At 39.5% G+C, this 18,341-nt stretch overlaps 1 protein-coding gene across 7 annotated transcripts in view; it reads right to left on the bottom strand.

The window, feature by feature from the left end:
- The window catches only part of CARMIL1 (capping protein regulator and myosin 1 linker 1), a 318,790-nt gene that overhangs the window by 162,453 nt on the left and 137,996 nt on the right, over positions 1–18,341 (bottom strand). For all 7 annotated transcript variants that reach the window (XM_012741301.2, XM_012741297.2, XM_076010502.1 and 4 more), the window contains 3 exons: positions 4,933–5,030; positions 4,520–4,590; positions 4,196–4,269 (listed from right to left, as the gene is read on the bottom strand). In XM_012741301.2, coding sequence (XP_012596755.1) covers positions 4,196–4,269; positions 4,520–4,590; positions 4,933–5,030 — 243 coding nt within the window. The remainder of the gene's footprint in view (positions 1–4,195; positions 4,270–4,519; positions 4,591–4,932; positions 5,031–18,341) is intronic.

Here is an 18,341-nt window from a genome sequence, read left to right as displayed (position 1 = left end):
TGGCTCTAATTTTAATAGGAAAACTCACAAGAAAAAATTAAATTCTAAAGAAAGGAAGGGATAAACAGGGCCAGGAGCGGTGGCTCATGCCTATAATTCTAGAACTCTGGGAGTCCAAGCAAGGAGGGAAGATGGCTTGAGCTCAGGAGTTCAAGACCAGCCTGAGCAAGAGTGAGATTCCATCTCTACTAAAAATAGAAAAATCAGCTGGGTGCTGTGGTGTTTTGCATAGTCCCAGCTACTCAGGAGGCTGAGGCAAGAGGATTGCTTCAGCCCAGGACTTTGTGGCTACAGTGAGCTATGATGATGATACTGTCCTCTATGCAGGGCAACAGAGCAAGATTGTCTCAAAAAAAAAAAAAAAAAGAAGAAGAAGAAGGGCTAAACATTGAAGATTAAAGTGATTAAGACAGAGCTCTGAGAAAAAGTCAAGGTATTTAGGCATTAGCAGTAGAGATGGCATCTAGAGCAGTGATCCCTATATTTTATAGATTGAGCCCATTATAGTAAAAAAGAATTTTTATAAGAATCACCTAATTTTTAATATTCATTTATTATATTCTAAATACTAGTAATATTTATACATATTATAAAACAAAGAAATTTTAAAATGAGTCAATAATAAATATAAGGTCTAATGCTTTTTTGTAGCTCATCTTGGATTTCCCCTGAGTATATACACTCCACATTAGAGCCACTGATCTATAGCAAGGTCAGCAAACTACAGCCCACAATGCCTATTAGTGCAATTACAATTTTATTGGAACACAGCCTCACTCATTCATTCACATTTCTTCCAGGGCTGCTTTCAAGCTACCACAGCAGAGTTGTATAATTGCAACAGCAACTATCTGGCTCATAAAGTCTAAAATATTTACTATCTAGCCCTTGACAAAATTTTCCTACTCCTGGTCTAGAATCTCAATAATGAAAAACTTCCTTTTAGCCCCTTATCAAGGAAGAAAAGTAGATGATTCTGGTCTATCCCATTAATGCGGTGTTTACTGATGAACTAAAAATTCTCCAGCTAAGGAATTAGTAAATCCACTTGCAGGTAAATTCTAAAAGTTTTGACGAAGATTCTCAATTTTGAATACTACACTCATATTTCAGGTAAGTATACTTAGTGGCTTCTTTAAATAATAGTTTCCCTTTGCTGACAGATTAATGACTAAATGAAGCACAGTAGATCAACTAGAAGTTTAGCCCTCACTCCATGCATGAACTATTAATATTAATGGCATAAAAACCATTAAAGGTGTAACAAACCAACTATGGAAACACCTTAAGCTGCCCTAAGGTGTCTTCACTCCTGTTGGCCAGATGTTCTCTATGCATGGTCCATGGACTCTTGGGGGACCCTGAAATCCATTGAGGGGTTCACAAAATCAAAACTATTTTCATAACAACACTAAAACAAACTTGTCTTTTCACTATGTTAACATTTGCATGGAAATGCAAAAGCAATGGTGGGGAAACCTGCTGGCCCCTGAGCACAAACCAACGCAGCAATATTCACTGCCATACACTGTCTTTTTTTAAAAAAAAAACAAAAAAAAAACAACAAACAAATGTCAATTTCATTCTGGAATGTCCTTGATGAAGCAGTAAAAATTACTCATTTAATTAAATCTTGGGCCCTGAGTATATGCCTTTTAATATTCTGTATAACAAAATGGAAAATATGTACAAAATGCTTCCTCTATATACCACAGTGAAAATTGTCTCAAATTTGTGATAAAGTTGTAAGCAGAACTTGCTTTTTTCATGGAATAACATAAAAAAAATGACAGAGTACACTTATTCAGATTTGAGATTAGGTAGACATTCCCTCTAAAATGTAAGAAGTGAGCTAGCTAGTCACTTTAAGAAAATCACCCAATAGTATTTTTTACCAATAGTAACATTACTTCTTTCAAGCAAAAATTTGAATTATGGAAACTTTTTATCTGCTACTATGAGCTGGATAGCTTTGCACTATTTAAGACTATTCTGATAAAATCAGTTTGATACTTAACAAATGTGGGGGTTTTTGCTACTATACAACAGTAAATATTTGAAGACTATGTATAATTCAGTTAACCAATATTTTCTAAATTATCAATGCACAATGCTACAAAATCATATATGGATAAGACCCATTCAAAGTACAAGACAGACTAAATGGATTCTAATATAACAAAATACAAAAAGTTCATTGATACAGATTCCAATTCTACATTGCAATTAATCCTTAAGAAACTATCACTTGTTGAGTTGCCATGAAGTATCAAAGAATATCCACAATTATCTGAAAAGGCTATTAAAAATCTTCCCTTTACTAACTACACATCTATGTAAAGCAGGATTTTCTTTCCATACTTCATTCAAAACAACATGTCACAACAGACTGGATGCAGAAATAGATATAAGAATTCAATTGTCTTCTATTAAGTCAAACATTAAAGAGAGCTACAAAAAATTAAACTGATGTCACGCTTCTTGCTGACTTATTTTTGTTTTGGAAAATAGTTATTTTTCATTAAAATGTTATCTATGTCAGCATGCAATGGTTTATGAATGCTATGTTTTTAATTAATAAATGCTTTTAATTTTAATTTCTAATATGGTAAATACCAATAGAGATGAGCAACATAAACAAAAGATCAATCATTTGAATATACAGGGGTCCTGGGACAAAAAAACACTAAAACCAGATAATGCAGGTCTATGTACTTTTCCTATCTTACTCTACAGGCTATTTTCTTGTTTTATTGGAAAATACTTACAAAGTTAAATATTTCCATTTTTTACCTCAGTTTACTTTTTTATGAACCACACAGGAAGCATCTTGACTAAATTTGAGAGTATGAAGTCCCTCACATATAAGAAGAGGGAAGAATCGCTTCAGGCAGGAGAAAATTGCCTGCTCCCACAAAAAGGAAGCAAATCCAACCTTAAGAACTGGAGGCTTGAGGCACAATAGCCATAAATACAGACATAGCTGAGCCTGCTTCACCAGCCTCCCTTGACCCAGACTGTGCAAAGAGGAGGCATGCCCATCTAGCATACTGTTTCCTTGCCCAATTCAATTGGCTAGAACTCTTCAGGGAGCCACCGCAATTCTGGATTTCCTGCTAGATAAGTAGAAAAATAAGTTGAAATGGTGATTGGGGGGCAAGATGCTGGGGCTAGGATGAGCTATGGGCAACAACAACCCTCCATGACATTCCAGTTGTCCAAATGGTACAAAAGGTACTGCTGGAATCCCAGATTTCCCTTTCAATTCCAAACAAAGTAAAAAGATTTATTGACCACAAAGTAAAAAGATTCATCACAGTGGGACCGGTATCTGCCCACCTGCAAGTAGCAGCAGCATACCTAGGACTAAAGAGATTGAGATAGTCCAGGATAAATATTACCAGAAAAGACATAGTGGAGGGGAACTAAGACTTGACTTTGTTGGGAACTAAATAAATTTTCCAGGTCTACTCTTGCTAAGAGATACAGGAACCAAATGAAGCTTTTCTCTGGAGTTTTGATCATACAAGCAACAGCCCTAAATATATTCAAGTGAAAATCTTAAAACCTAAAAATTTCTCAAATAACTTATAACAGGTTTCATGACTTCATTATCACTATCAAAAGGCAGATATTGGCAAAGCAATTTTCACCAATATATGCATATGTATCTTAGCAATGCCCAATTCATAAATAAATTGTGAACTAAAAGTCATTTGTTAGGATTTCAGTAAAATATTTCATCCCCCCAAAATGATATAAATGGCAATTAGGTAAAACAATTCATATAGAGGGTAGAGTAAATAGACTTTTGTAGGGTGGTATAAAAGCTGCTTCTATGGTGAAATTCAGCACATACTAGATTTTAGGTACATATGTGGCCCTTGACAAGCCATCTGTAGTGATGAATATATTTGAAACTATTACTTAAAAGGCAATATCTAGAGATTCTTAGATTCTCCTGATTCCCCTTATAAAATGATTCTCTGGCAATAATGTACAGCTCAAAGTGCCAACAGAGAACTGTAGCTCTGAAAAAAAAATTGGATTAGCAGAAAAGAGAAGAGAAGAGAAGAGAAGAGAGAGAAGAGAAGAGAAGAGAAGAGAAGAGAAGAGAAGAGAAGAGAAGAGAAGAGAAGAGAAGAGAAGAGAAGAGAAGAGAAGAGAAGAGAAGAGAAGAGAAGAAGTGGCTTACCTGTGGTCAAGATGACTAAAGTCCTGTAAGTTCAATTCCCTGGTGTCTTGTGTCAGATAAATTGTATCCACATCCTATTTGAAATATAATTCAGTCATGTAATTAGTTCATGTAGATGATCAAGGAAGTTAAGAGAGATGCAAAAAGAATTAAACAATGACAAAGGTAGACTTTTTATGTAATTTCAGAAACAAAGATTTTAAGCAAAAAAAAAAAAATTGGTGGGGGAAAAAGAAAAATAAGTCAGCCAAGTATTAGAATATTCTCTAGGAGTATGTGTGTGTGTGTGCGTGCATGTGCATACGTGTACACAGATATATTTACCCATTGTACTTCTTCCCTATATGAAAATCCAAGCCAGTCACAAACACAGGCATACATCTGAGAAAATCCACCTGAAATACACAACAGAAACGTTGATGGGTTTTTGGCAAAATGATTCTTAAATTAAAATTTAAAAGCTTAAATATGGCCGGTGTTGACAGTGCTGATTATCCTTTTCCCTTTTTGGGGGAAAACAGCAAAGATTCTCCTCCCTGTTCTATAGTAAGTACACAGCAGGATGTAATACAGCTTAAATATAGGACTTTGTCCACTAAATCTAAAGTCAGTGCGCTGCTAATTACACCTTAAAACTAACTGTACCTTTACAGTAGCACACTAGGAATAGACTTAACTTCCTGGCACTGGGATATCCATCCAGCCATTCACATTTTGGTCTTAAAATGCACACTTACCACAGGGGCCCTGCTCAGCCACGGTCTGGCTGTCCCACAGAGCCTGGAGACTAGCCAGGCGCTCAGATGGCTCCACGGACACCTTCTTCATGATTCTCCTGTAAGATCAACAAAACAACAAATTTTACAAACCAAGTTTTTTGAATTGCACATAGAGATATATTTTGTCAAATGTCTTCTTTGTAAACAAAGATGAGGGTCACTTCAATTTTAGCAAATATAATTCTATTTTTTGAGCACTAAGGAGATGAAAATCTATAGGAACTTAACAACAAATCCCTTTATTTAACTTTCCTTTGTAAGTAAAAGATAGTTAGCAATGTAAATAGTCTCTATGTTATTGTTTTATAAACATTAGATTTTGTTGGAATAATTAGAAAATACTGTGTTCTACTTGAGTTATTAGATTATACATATACCAAATCTAAATTGCTAATTTTCAAAGAATTAAAATAAAAAATCTCTTCTGTACTTCCATAATGCCCTGATCAAAAGTCCATCAGGAAATCGATCATTTCATATTGGAATAGTTATTCCTTTTACTCTCTCATCCCCTGGGCTATGATTCTTCTAGGGCAGAGAACATGTGCAGCTCCTCCCAAACCCCATCCTCCTTCTCAGAAAATCACAAAGTTCCTGCCCACTTATGCAGAGGAAGGACAAAGTAGTTGTTAAAAAGTGCAGCTACCACCCCAAAATTTCATTATTCATAGAACTCATAAAATAAGGCAACCTATCCCATTAGGGTTATTGTGAGAACAAAAAAAAATAATAACACCTGTAGAGTTATTATAACAATCCCTGGTGTATGGTGAAGTCTCAATAAATGTCAGCTGAAGCTGTTGCAGTTATCATATAGTGATCACTTAACAAATAATTTGTGAATTCATTAATTAACTAAAAATGTTTTTATTAAGGTCTACAGAATGCCAAGACCCATCACTGGGTATTAGGAATACAATCACAATCACAAACAGATGCTGCCCCTGCACTCGCAAAGCCAGTGGTCTCTTCTGAGAAACAGACAAATAAATGGGCAATATGGGAGGAGAACTTCTAACACGGGGGAAGCACAGGGTAGAAGAGAGGGCAAAGTTGAGGTGCTTTTATTTTCTGGTGGAGGGAAGGGGCAGAGAGTAGAGAGCTTAGAGACACTCTTTGGTACATAATATATCTATGCTAAGACCTGAGAGGACAAAAAGAGATTCAGGTGAACCAGGAATGAGGAGGAGGGGCCAGGGGTCCACCAGGTGTTTCAGATAAAGGGACAGCAAATCCCTGGACATGAGAAAGCACATGCTTATCAGAAACCAAATACAGCTCAAAATAGTTAGCAAATAATGTGTGACAGGGAAAGGGGTAACAGAGGAATCTGAGATGCTAAGCAGGAACTGGGCCATGGCAAGCCTTACAGATCAAGTTAAAGTCTTTGGATTTTATTCTCAGGCCAATGAGGGGCCATGATGGATTATGTATTAACAACAGCGGGAGTGTGAGATGATTAGACAGGCACTGTTAACAAATGTCTGCCTGAGCAGGGCAAAGCTGTGAAATAAGGAGAGAAATACAGGTTAAGAAATAACAAAGCACAGGACTGTTAAGAGCCCAGCTAACAGTGGAGGTCATGAATTTTTAGTGGCACAGGGCTGAATAGCTGGGGGGTTTTCTCCTGCAGCCCTCAGAAGCCCAATCGTGTGTGGAGGAGGGGACAGCTGGCTTGCTGCAGGTTGCGGGATTTCCAGAAAGGTGTGCCAGAAAAACAGTGGGGACAGAAGGAGTGGAGGATATTGACAAGGCCTAGCTGAAGTCATGGATGCTGTGGGCTGAGCGGTTAGGAAGGAAGGGAAGGCAGGAAGGGGATGGAGGGGGGAGAGAAAGCCAAAGCATCCCCAATGTGGAATCCTTGACAAAGTCCAAGTACTTCCAAGGGACAGAGAGTGAAAGGCTGTAGTCAGAGAGGGACCCAGATAGTGATTTCATCATGGGAGAAGCTGTTCAGGAGATGACAAGCTCTAGGATGTGGCCACGAGGCAAGTGGATAAAGTAGGGTAAAGGTGAATGAAGGCCATGAGCTGGAAAGAAGGGTGCTGGTAGATCAGTTACTCAGAACCATGACACGACTTGGGTATAAGGTGGTGAAACATTTTATTTTAAGTCAAATTGAACATATTTTAATCTTTCGTTAATGATGTAAAAGCACCCTGCTAAGTATAATGCTCTCCCAGACATCTTTATGAACTTCAATCATCTTGTAGAGACTAGAAGAAAATATTCCCTGTTATACCCATTTTCCAAGCAGATGGATTCCACATAAATTGCTCAAGAGCCTGACACTTTGCCTGGTCAGCTTATTCTACTCCTGGAGAAAACTTCGAATACATACCAAAGCATTTAAATATAAACATTCTCTTAGCACTGAAAATATTCCTCATACTAATTTGTTGTTTTTATGATCAAGATGTAATCAGGTATAAGCATACCTTATTTTATTGTATTTTGCTTTATTGTACTTAACAGGTATTGTGTTTTTTACCAATCGGAGATGTGTGGCAACCCTGCATTGAGCAAGTCTATCAGTGTCATTTTTCCAACAGCAAGTGCTTACTTTGTGCCTCTGTGTCGCATTTTGGTAATTCTTGCAATATTTCAAACAATTTTGTTATTATTAATCTGTCATGGTGATCTGTGATCAGTGATCTTTGATGTTACTATTGTAATTGTTTTAGGGTGCCTCAAATCACAACCACATAAGATAGTGAACCCAATTGATAAATGGTGTGATGTTCTGCCTGTTCCACCAATACGCTCTTCCCCATTCTCTCCTTGGGCCTCCCTATTCCCTGAGACATAACAATATTACAGTTAAGTCCTTTAATCACCCTAAAATGGCTTCCAAGTGTTCAAGTGAAAGGAAGAGTCACAGGTCACTCATTTTAAACCAAAAGCTAGAAATGATTAAGCTTAGAGAAGAAAGCATGTCAAAAGCTGAGATTGGGTGAAAAGTAGGCCTCTTACAACAACAACGACAACAAAATCAAGTTATGAATGCAAAGGACAATTCTTCAAAGAAATTAAAAGTGCTACGCTAGTGAACACAGCAGTGAGAAGAAAGCAAAAGAGCCTTATTGCTAATATGGAGAAAGTTCTAGTGGTCTAGATAGAAGATTTGAATGGGTTACAACATTCCCTAAGCCAAAATATAATTCATAGCAAGACCCAAACTCTCTTCAATTCCATGAAGGCTGAGTGAGGTAAGGAAGCCACAGAAGAAAAGTTGGATGCCAGGAGAGGTTAGTTCATAAGGTTTAAGGAAATATGCCATCTCCATAACATAAAAGTATAAGGTGAAGCAGCAAGTGCCAATGTAGAATTTGCAGTAAGTTATCCAGAAGATCTATCTAGCTAAGATCATTGATAAAGGTAACTACACTAAAGAACAGATTTTTTCAATGTAGACAAAACAGCCTTCTACTGGAAGGAGATGGCTAAAATTTAGGCCTTTCATTGCTAGGCAGAAGTCAATGACTAGCTTCAAAGTTTCAAAGGACAGGCTGACTCTCTTGATAGCTGTTGACTCTAAGTTGAAGCCAATGATCATTTATCATTCTAAAAATCCTAGGGCCCTTAAGAATTATGCTAAATCTACTTTACCTGTGTTTTATCAGTGGAACAACAAAGCCTAGATGATAGCACATCTGTTTACAGCATGGTTTCCTGAATATTTTAAGCCCAGTGTTGAGACCTACCGCTCAGAAAAAGAGTACTTTCAAAATATTACTGCTCATTGGCAATGCACCTGGTCACCCAAGAGCTCTGATAGGGATGTACAAGGAGATGAATGTTTTCATGGCTACTAACACAACATCCATTCTGCAGCCCATGGATACAGTAATTTCTACTTTCAAGTCTTAATTATTTAAGAAATACATTTTGTGAGGCTATAGCTGCCATAAATAGTAATTCCTCTGATGGATCTGGGTAAAGTAAATTATAAATCTTCTCAAAAGGCTTCACCATTCTAGATGCCATTAAGAACATTCATGATTCATGGAAGAAGGTCAAAATATAAAGATTAATAGGAGTTTGGAAGAAGTTGATTCCTACCCTCATGGATAACTTTGAGGAGTTCAAGACTTCAATGGAGGAAGTCACTGATAAGTGGTAGAAATAGCAAGAGAACTAGAATTAAAAGTAGAGCCTGAAGAGGTGACTAAATTGCTGCAATCTCATGATAAAACTGTAACGAATGAGGAGTTGCTTCTTATGGATGAGCAAAGAAGGTGGTTTCTTAAGATGGAATCTACTCCTGGTGAAGATGCTGTGAAAATTGGTAAAATAACAATAAAGGACTTAGACTATTAGATAAACTTAGTTGATAAAGCAGCAACAGAGTTTGAGAGTTCTGTGTAAATGCATAAAATCTACAAGTGTAGCATGATTTTTGTATATTTTACCTGAAGGCACCTGTGATTAAGTATTATTATTCTAAAAGTACTTAATTTTAGGATGACTGTGTTTAAGAAGACATTTAAAATTAAAGTGATGTTACAGAATCTGGCAATTTAGAATGATTCACCTAAGTTCAATACCACCATCTGGTATTTTAGTGCATTATATACTGGTTACATCATTACAGCGAAGCTAGATATTATGCAAAGAAACAGAAGTGCTGTCAGAAGCAAACCCAGGCATTTATACAGCTGAATTAAGTAAACCTGGAACACAGTAAGCTAGACTTTTGTCTGCCTTTATCTGGAATCACATTTCTCTTTTAAAATTCTGACTTTGTTTCAACAAGACTGCAGGACATGCCATTTCAATGACACCGAAGATGGAGTTTAGCTACTCAAAAGCAAGAAGAAAATAAGGCAAAAATCTTTCACAGGCTAGGATTATACAAAGAAACAAACTAATCTTTTTATGGTAGATTTGGAAACCAGAGCCTCACTTTTACTCCAAAAGCAGCTAGTATGGACATTCTTGTGAACCAATCTACAGAGTTGTCTGGCTAGGCTTTTTCAACTGGTTCCATTTGTTTAATAGTTCTCATCTTCTTCTTTTTTGTTTTTTTTTTCAGAGATAGGTCTGTCACCCTGGCTAGAGTGTAGTGGTATCAGCATAGCTGACTGCAACCTCAAACTCCTGGGCTCAAGCAATTCTCCTGCCTCAGCCTCCCAAAAAGCTGGGACTACAGGTGTGCACCACCACACCTGGCTAATTTCATCTTCCTTTTTTAACTGAGGTTTCAGGAGCTAAAGAAGTTGCATGGAACGTGTATTAACTTCCATAAGAGATAAAGTTTTAAGAACTAAATTTCCAGGAGATAGGAACTGTTTCTTAGATATTCTACCACTGTGCACAGCAATAATGAGAAGAAAATCTACTCTACAGAAGTGGATTTCTGCATATGGTTAAATGACAGCAAAGAGTCACATCAGTGTAAGTATTAATATTATAGGACACCAGCATGTACGTGTAAGTACATGCACACACAGAGAGAGAGTGTCACACAGACTGACAAAGGATTTGCTGTCAGAGTAAGTATCATGAAAGGTAAACTAAAATCCTAGAAAACAGATATCCAAAGCCTGTCACTCACTTGCAGGCTGCACTAGAGTTGAATCAACAACATTTGCATTATGTACATTTAATTTACCCAAGAGTCAGAAAATAGTTATATGTGGCAGCAAGAAATAGCAAACTAGATGACAAGCACATCATTACAAGATGACAAGCTCTCTCTCTATGCAAATCTCATGATAAATAGTTGATCAAAAAAAAAAAACCTATAAATTATTTTAATCCAACTAAAATAATTTATTTCTTTAAAATTCAATTCCAATGCTCATCCTATGTAATATGGCAACTGTCCCCAGAATAATACATGCTTTAATAATGGAAACCATAACACAGCACTTTGCAAAGTGAAGGGACTACCAGAACATGTCAACTACCTTTCTCTTGTTCATATATAAATTTCTATTTCACCACTTTTCTTCACACATTTTCATACTTCAGTTGGCTCTTGGCTTCATAAAGGAATTTTCAATACCATTTTTATTATAGTAGTAAGAAAACATTGTTCTAACATACAGATACTAACACTCAGCCAACTTTCAAATGTGTAACATACATGAAAGAATCAAGCATGCCAAAGGCATAAGGAAAAAAATCATGTTAGAAGGCTACTATTCTGCCATCTGAAAAGGATGCTATTAGCCACATTTAACCAAAACACACACACACACAAATGCAATCAACTTATGTTTAATTATTGAAAAAATCATAAACACCAAAGAAATGCTTTTACACAAGCAACTTATTTCCAGAGGGGTGGGGAACCTGCAGCCATGGGGCTACATGTGGCCTTCTGGATCCCTGAGTGTGGCCTTTTGACTGAATCCAAATTTTACAGAACAAATCTTTTAATAAAGGGATTTGTCCTGTGAAGTTTGGATTTGGTAGAGGGGCCACACTTGGGGATCTGCAGGGCCATGTGTGGCCTTAAGGCCACAGATTCCCCAAGCAATTTACATGGAGTTAATGCAAATCTCACAAAACTGAATTTATATCATTATTGCCATTTTTAAAATGAGGCATTGAAAAGTGAATTAACTTGCCTACAGTTTCACCCTCTAAAACACCCAGCCAACCTGACAGCTTCCAGTTCTACCTTCAGGCTCTCTCCACTCAGGTTCATAGAGCAGCACAACAGGACTGGTCCTCCTTTAAAGTAACTAGTATTTTATTCTAAAGTTCTAAAGCCCTCACCAGCTCCCTAGTGCCCGTCACTGAGGCTTTTATTCAAGGCCCTCTACAGCGGGACCTCACCTTTAATCTCATGGTAGTACCTGCAGGCTCCACAACTCCAACTAGGTTAGCCTGGTGGCTGTCCCCTAGCAGCAAGTGGCACCTGCCCTCTGTCCCCTCTCTCTCCCAGCCTCCAGCCTCACTTCCTTCACCCTTTCCCCACAGAATTCTCCCCACGCTCATCCCATACAGCAAAAATTCCTCCTCTCAAAAAATGAAGAAAACAAACAAAAATCAAAGGTTATTTTCTTGCCATCCTGAGTTAAATGTGACTCTACCTTCACTTTCTTCACTATATTATTTGTGGAACTTTGTAGGCTACGAACTCTTTAGAGGACAGGAAACTTTTTACTCATCTGCATATGCCTGAGGAGGTTCTTCAGTAAACATTTACTAAATTAACTCTAACCTGTTCTAATGACTTCATTTAATGTTCTTTTAAAAAATTTAGCTTTGCTTTGGAGAACAGCCGAGGTTCTTGATATGAGAAAAGCTGTAGGCTCTAACACAGAAGTTCTTCCTGAAGAGAACGGACGCCACAGACAACCCCGTGGAAACAGACCAACAACACCGAGGCTGGAAATATTTCCCCAGTGTCCCCCCAACTGTCACCGTCTTAGAGGGAAGGCCTCCAAAGATAGTGAACGGCAAAGATGGGAATGTTAACTAAAACATGTTAACAGTGATTTGATTTGGGGTAACTTTTAAATGTACCTTAAATTATCTTCTTTATTCTTTATATTCTTTTCTCTATATTTTAAAATAAACTTTCCTTATTTAATGAGGTGAAAATGTCATTTTAGAAGGGAAGGAAAGAGAGATAAACATGCTAACATATATTTCTAAGTGAGACATGGGGAGAAAATACTACATGTGAGTATTATACATTTAAATTTAAATTCTTCATTATTTTCCTACCTGTATTCTCTTGACTACAAAAGAACTGATTATATTCTTAAAGTTTTATATATTTGATTTTGATCCTGGATGTTATTTTCACAATTCGAATTGAGTAAATACAAAAATCCAGATCGTTAGAGGTTGTTGTTTCATTTACATACAGCCAAACATAGATTATTGAAGAAGAGATCACCCAAACTGAGGGCTGCCCTAGCTCTACCTCCTCCTGATTCTTCTGGTTCCTGATACCTGCTCATGAGACACTTTCCTGTTCATTGGTCCCAACCAGAAATGTCCTGAGCAAGGAGAGGGATGAGGGCTGGGGGCCCAAGGTCCCCATGAGGGGCCCAGGCAATATATTTGGTGGGACAAATGACTTATACGAGGCTTGAGGATTCAAATATAGTTTCATATCCTCCAACTTATTATGAGTGGTATGTATGACATAATTGGAAACGTATTTTACTTTGCATGTTCTATATTATTTACGTAAAGGAAATATTCCCCCTACTGACAGTCTTGACTTACTCATGGTAGGAATGCAGGAGAAAGTGTACGATTACCCACCTCTCCACTGTCTCTAGCCACAATAACCAATATCAATATAACTGTACATTTTCCCTGCCAAAATCATGTAATACAATCTAAGGAACTTCCAGAGGAAAAGTATAATATACAACCCACAAAATATTAAGAGTTTATTGTGACAAGCTGTGTGCTGGGTAGGAAAAAGAAATGTAAGTCACCTATATATAGTTATTTATTTCTCTGCCAAGTCATTTTCTAAATTGTAATCTGCGCCTTCTCCCATATTGATCTCTTCATTTGAATTGCCTCTCCTTTCCCTGCCCTCTCCTCTAAATTCTCTCTGCCCTTGTTGGGTGAGTGTCCTCAGCAAAGCCATCCTGTGTTCCCTCACCTCCCACGTACACCCAATCACTGACTGTCCAATCCGCTTCCTGTCATCTGAGCTCCCAAGTCCCTGGTTAGAAGGCAGGGCTGCTGTCTTGACTTCCCTACATCCCACATCACATCACTCACCATGGGACAGGGAGCAGAGTAAGCATAAATTGTACGTGCTCACCCAAACCTTGGTCAGTGTCTACCATGTGCTGTGGACCAGGGAGTTAAGGTCAGTAAAAACATGGGCTTTGTTCAAGCAGCTCCTAGAAGGAAAGAGGCACAACTTGCACTTTGTATCCCTCACACCTTCACCAGGGTACTGCTGATTTACTTATTACGGCAGTCTCTGGCAACAGTCTCTCTCTACTGACATGCCCCTCATTGTCGCCACATGCGTTAGTATTCCCATTCTTAATACCAACGTAAAGCCCCTGTAATTCCTCGGAGTGCTCTAGCCACATCCCACTGACCAGCTCTGCTTGACAGCTGAAGTTTTCTAAGATGTTGCCCAATTATGCCATGTCTACTTCCTCACTCGTCCCTCAGCTATGGCAGTCTGCCCCTCCCCACCCAACCCCTAGAACTGCTCTCACCAAGGCTGCCCGTGCCCTCCATGGCCAGTCCCCTGGACACCCTTGTCCCCTGGACACCTCTCTGCCCACAACTTGTCTGGCCCCTGCATCATTCTGCAGAGCCACCCACTCCTTCCCAGGCCCTGGCTTTACACTGGGTTTCTTCCCACCTCGACAGTCCTCACCCAACTCCATTTGCAGTTCTTCCTCTTTTACTTGACCTCTAAATGTTGGGCTCATTCCCAGAACACCTTCTGTCACAGGTCCAAATCTCTCCCTAGGTGACCTCCCCAACAGCCACCCACTAAAGACCATCTTTACACACCTAGTGCTCACCTTTGCTCCACCCCCAGACCTCTCCTCCAAGCCCCACCTTACATATCTAACTGCCCAGTGACAGTTCCACCTACATGTCCTAAATAGAGGCTCAAACTGTACATGCCTAAAATAGAATGGCTGGGGATTTTCCCCCCCAAAAAACGTATCCCCACACCTACCCCAGGCCTTCTCCATCTCAGTAAAAGGGCACATTAGTCACTAAGTTATTAAGCCAGAAAGCTAGGAGCCATTCTCAGTTCTTCCCTTTCTTCCCTGCCCTCACCCACACCTACCAAATCCATTGGCAAGTCTTGTGTCCAAGATAAAGCTAACATCTACCTTCTCTCTTATTTAACTCTCTAACACCATTGCCTCACTCCTGGCCACCATCATCTTTTTCCTAGATCACTGTAAGTGTCCAAATTAGCTTTCTGCATTTGCTCTTGCCACCTCCCAGTCTACTCTCCCCTAGCAGCAAAAATGATGTTCATAAACTATATAAGGATTCATGCCACACTCCTGCTTAAAACATTATAATGGCCTCCCAAGGAAAGACTACTAAGTGCCAGACTCTTCACGATGAGGCTCTATGTCAACTGGCCAGGGCCTGGTGCCAGCCTCCTCCTGCCCCATTCCTCTTCCCCTCCCATCTTTGCTCTTTGTTCTACTCCAGCCAAAGTTGTTAACTGCCAGTTCCTCAGAGACACCAACCCTTTTCTAGGCAGAAGAAATAGCATGAGCAAAGGCCCTGGGAAGAAAATATTCTTTGCTTCTATTTTTATATGCTAGGCTCCTTCTCTTCCTCTTGGTCTGTACAAGTTACCATGGTGATAGGGAAGCCTTTAGAGACAGAAGTTTATTTTTTATATTAGTTCTACTCAGCACTTACTCAAATGTAGTTACTGAATTTATGCATTTCACTCTTTGGGAAGTTTGTTTCCCCAATTTAAAATGTAAGTTCCACGTGGGCATGGACCTTAACACTTAGCACTCTGCCTAACAGACAGTAGGAACTCATGAAATACTCCCTGAACATATAAATGTATAAACAAACAATTATAACACAATGTGATATGTGCTAATATGAGAAGTGATCAGAAAGTTATATGCAACTATGAATAAACAAACTCTTTCCAGATGAGAAGACACCTGAGTTATATCTTTTGGAGTAGGAATTTGTCAGGATTAGAGCCTATAAAATGGTGCTAAAAATATGAAAGAGTCTGAAGAGTACAAGAATAGGCTGGCTTATGGGGCAGGAAAGCAATGGACTTCTGTGTCAGGCTATCCAATTTAGATTTTATTAAGAAGGCTAATCATTACAGAGCTCATGCAAGGAAGAGATACTGTTTGAATTATAGAAAGATAACTCTGAGGACTGTATAAAGGATCATTTGCAAGGAGGACTAGAGGCAGAGAGATTAGCTAGAAAGATGTTGCACTAGAGGAAGTAAGACAGTCTGAACTACGGCAATGTACTGGAAAAAAGAAAGGATCAGACCAAGAGATGTTAAAATAGTACGACAAAACTGTAGCAACTAATTAATGTAAGAGTAAGAACCAAGAGATTGTCAGGAAGCAATGGCTCCTGCCTGTAATCCCTGCACTTTGGGAGGCCAAGGCAGGAGGATCACTTGAGGCCAAAAGTTCAAGACCAGACTGGGCAACAGAGAGACCTCATCTCTAAAAAACAATTAAAAAATTACCTAGGCATAGTGGTGCATGTCTGTAGTCCTAGCTATTTGGGAGGCTGAGGCAGGAGGATCGCTTGAGCCCAGGAGTTTGAGGTTGCTGTGAGCTATATTAGCACCACTGCACAGCAGCCTGGGCAACAGAGTGAGACCACTGTCTCTTTAAAAAGAGAGAGAGAGAGAGAGAGAGAGAGAGAGAGAGAGAGAGAGAGAGAGAGAGAGAGAGAGAGAGAGAGCGAGCGAGCGCGAGCGCGTGTAAGCAACATAGCTCAGCTTTCTGAGACTATGTGAATGACAACAATGAAGCTATTAATTGAAATAAAATATTGAATATGGGTAGGTTTTAGAGAAAGAAGTGAGGAGTTCAGTTTGGGACATACTGAGTATGAGGTGCCAGAAGTATCCTTGTGGAGATGTCCAACAGGCAGCTGGGAGGTAGGGATGAAGAACTGGGTACAGGGGATGTCATAGATTTAGAAACCATCATATATGAAGTGACTACCTCTAGAGAAACAGAGATGTTTAATACTTGCCTGAAGATGTTAACAAGAAGTTAACTGGAAGATATAAATGAAAACATTATTCTCTGTTCTCTGGGAAAGAAAAATGGAAGTATGCAAACTGAAAATAAAACTGGTAATTCCCCCCAAAATCCTAGAATATTAAACAAATGCAGCTGCATTTTAAAGAAATGAGAGATTCTCAATATTGCTGTGAAGCATCTTTAAAGCTCAGGGTATTATAAGCTCTTGCTAAATAAGGTTGTGCTTAATATCTTTTTTCATCCATGTTAATTAGGAATACAAGGGAGGACATTATAAGGAAACACATGTACAAAGTCAAATTACTAAATGCAGTTTAGGAAAATGGGTTGCAGTTATTGCTAACTCATGATTACCCCATATAGTTCTCTGGCAGCTTTAAGGATGATGTGGAAACCATTCCCAAGAAAGTTTTACTTCCGGCTATTTCCCCATTGCCACTACTGATTCACCTCTCACCTCATCTTACCACCCCCTTTGGCCCACACCCCTCCTCCACACACACCAGGAAGTGTGACTTGCCTTTATGATACCTCATACCTGGCATGCTAGCCAGGCAGAAGTCAGAGGGCAGCCCCAACTCGCCCCCTCACTCCACTGACACTTGGTTCCCTCAGCAAGCGGCCACCCTCATAATCAGAGGAGCACAAGAAGACTTCAGCTTCAGACAGGAGGGAGCATAAAGTGAACAGCCAGCAAGCACAGGGCCTGCCCCTATGTCCTGGTGGGTCACCTCCTGCAAAGTGAGACAAGGAGAAAGCCCAACGAAGATCCATGAAGAGAACCAAGCACAATCCTCTTAAGACCAATGACATTGAAAAGAAGTTCCTGTCCCCACAGTGCCACTTTTAGTCACCTAGAAGGCATGAAAGAGACCAGGCACAGTGTCTCACACCTGTAATCCTAGCACTCAGAAAGGCCAAGACAGGTGGCTTGCTTGAGGTCAGGAGTTTGAGACCAGCCTGAACAAGAGTAGGACCTCGACTCTACTAAAAATAGAAAAAATGAGCTGGGTGTGGTGGCACGCACCTGCAGTCCCAGCTACTAAGGAGGCTGAGGCAGGTGGATCACTTAAGCCCAGGAGTTTGAGGTTGCTGTGTGCTATGATCATCCCACTGTAATCGACCGGGGATGACAGAGCAAGACTCTGTCTCCAAATACACAAAAAAGATGTAGAAGACTGGAAGGCTAGGCTAGGTTTTCCTGCTGCTTTGCCTCTTCATTTGCAGGTGACACATTGTAAGGACATGTTCCATGAAGGGCAACAGTCCCCCAAATTCCCTTCCCACCCCCCATTGAGCAAGGGCAAAGCTAACTGTGCTACAGCCCACATCCCAGCCTCCCCTGTGTATACCTCCACCGCTGGCAGAGTGATGGGAGAAGGCATTTCTGCTATCTGTGTATTGTGCATTTCCAACAGGAAGGTATTTTGATGAGCAACTATTATCTTAGGAAGCTTTCTGACATAAGCAGCTCTCTATCTTTCACTTCAGCCAATCTAATTCCCCGATTCTAGCAGCCCACATGCTCCCCAACTACAAACTGACAGGCCAAGCACATAATCCTGATTTAAAGTGCTTAACAAAAATATGAGGGAGCAGGGAGAGGTGGTTCATGCCTATAATCCTAGCATTCTGAGAGGCTGAGGCAGGAGGATCCCTTGAGGTCGAGAG

Source organism: Microcebus murinus, chromosome 15 (genome assembly GCF_040939455.1).
Source record: "Microcebus murinus isolate Inina chromosome 15, M.murinus_Inina_mat1.0, whole genome shotgun sequence".
NCBI lineage: Eukaryota > Metazoa > Chordata > Mammalia > Primates > Cheirogaleidae > Microcebus > Microcebus murinus.
The sequence above is the reverse complement of the archived record's forward strand: the minus strand, read 5'-3'. Positions and strand labels throughout refer to the sequence as shown.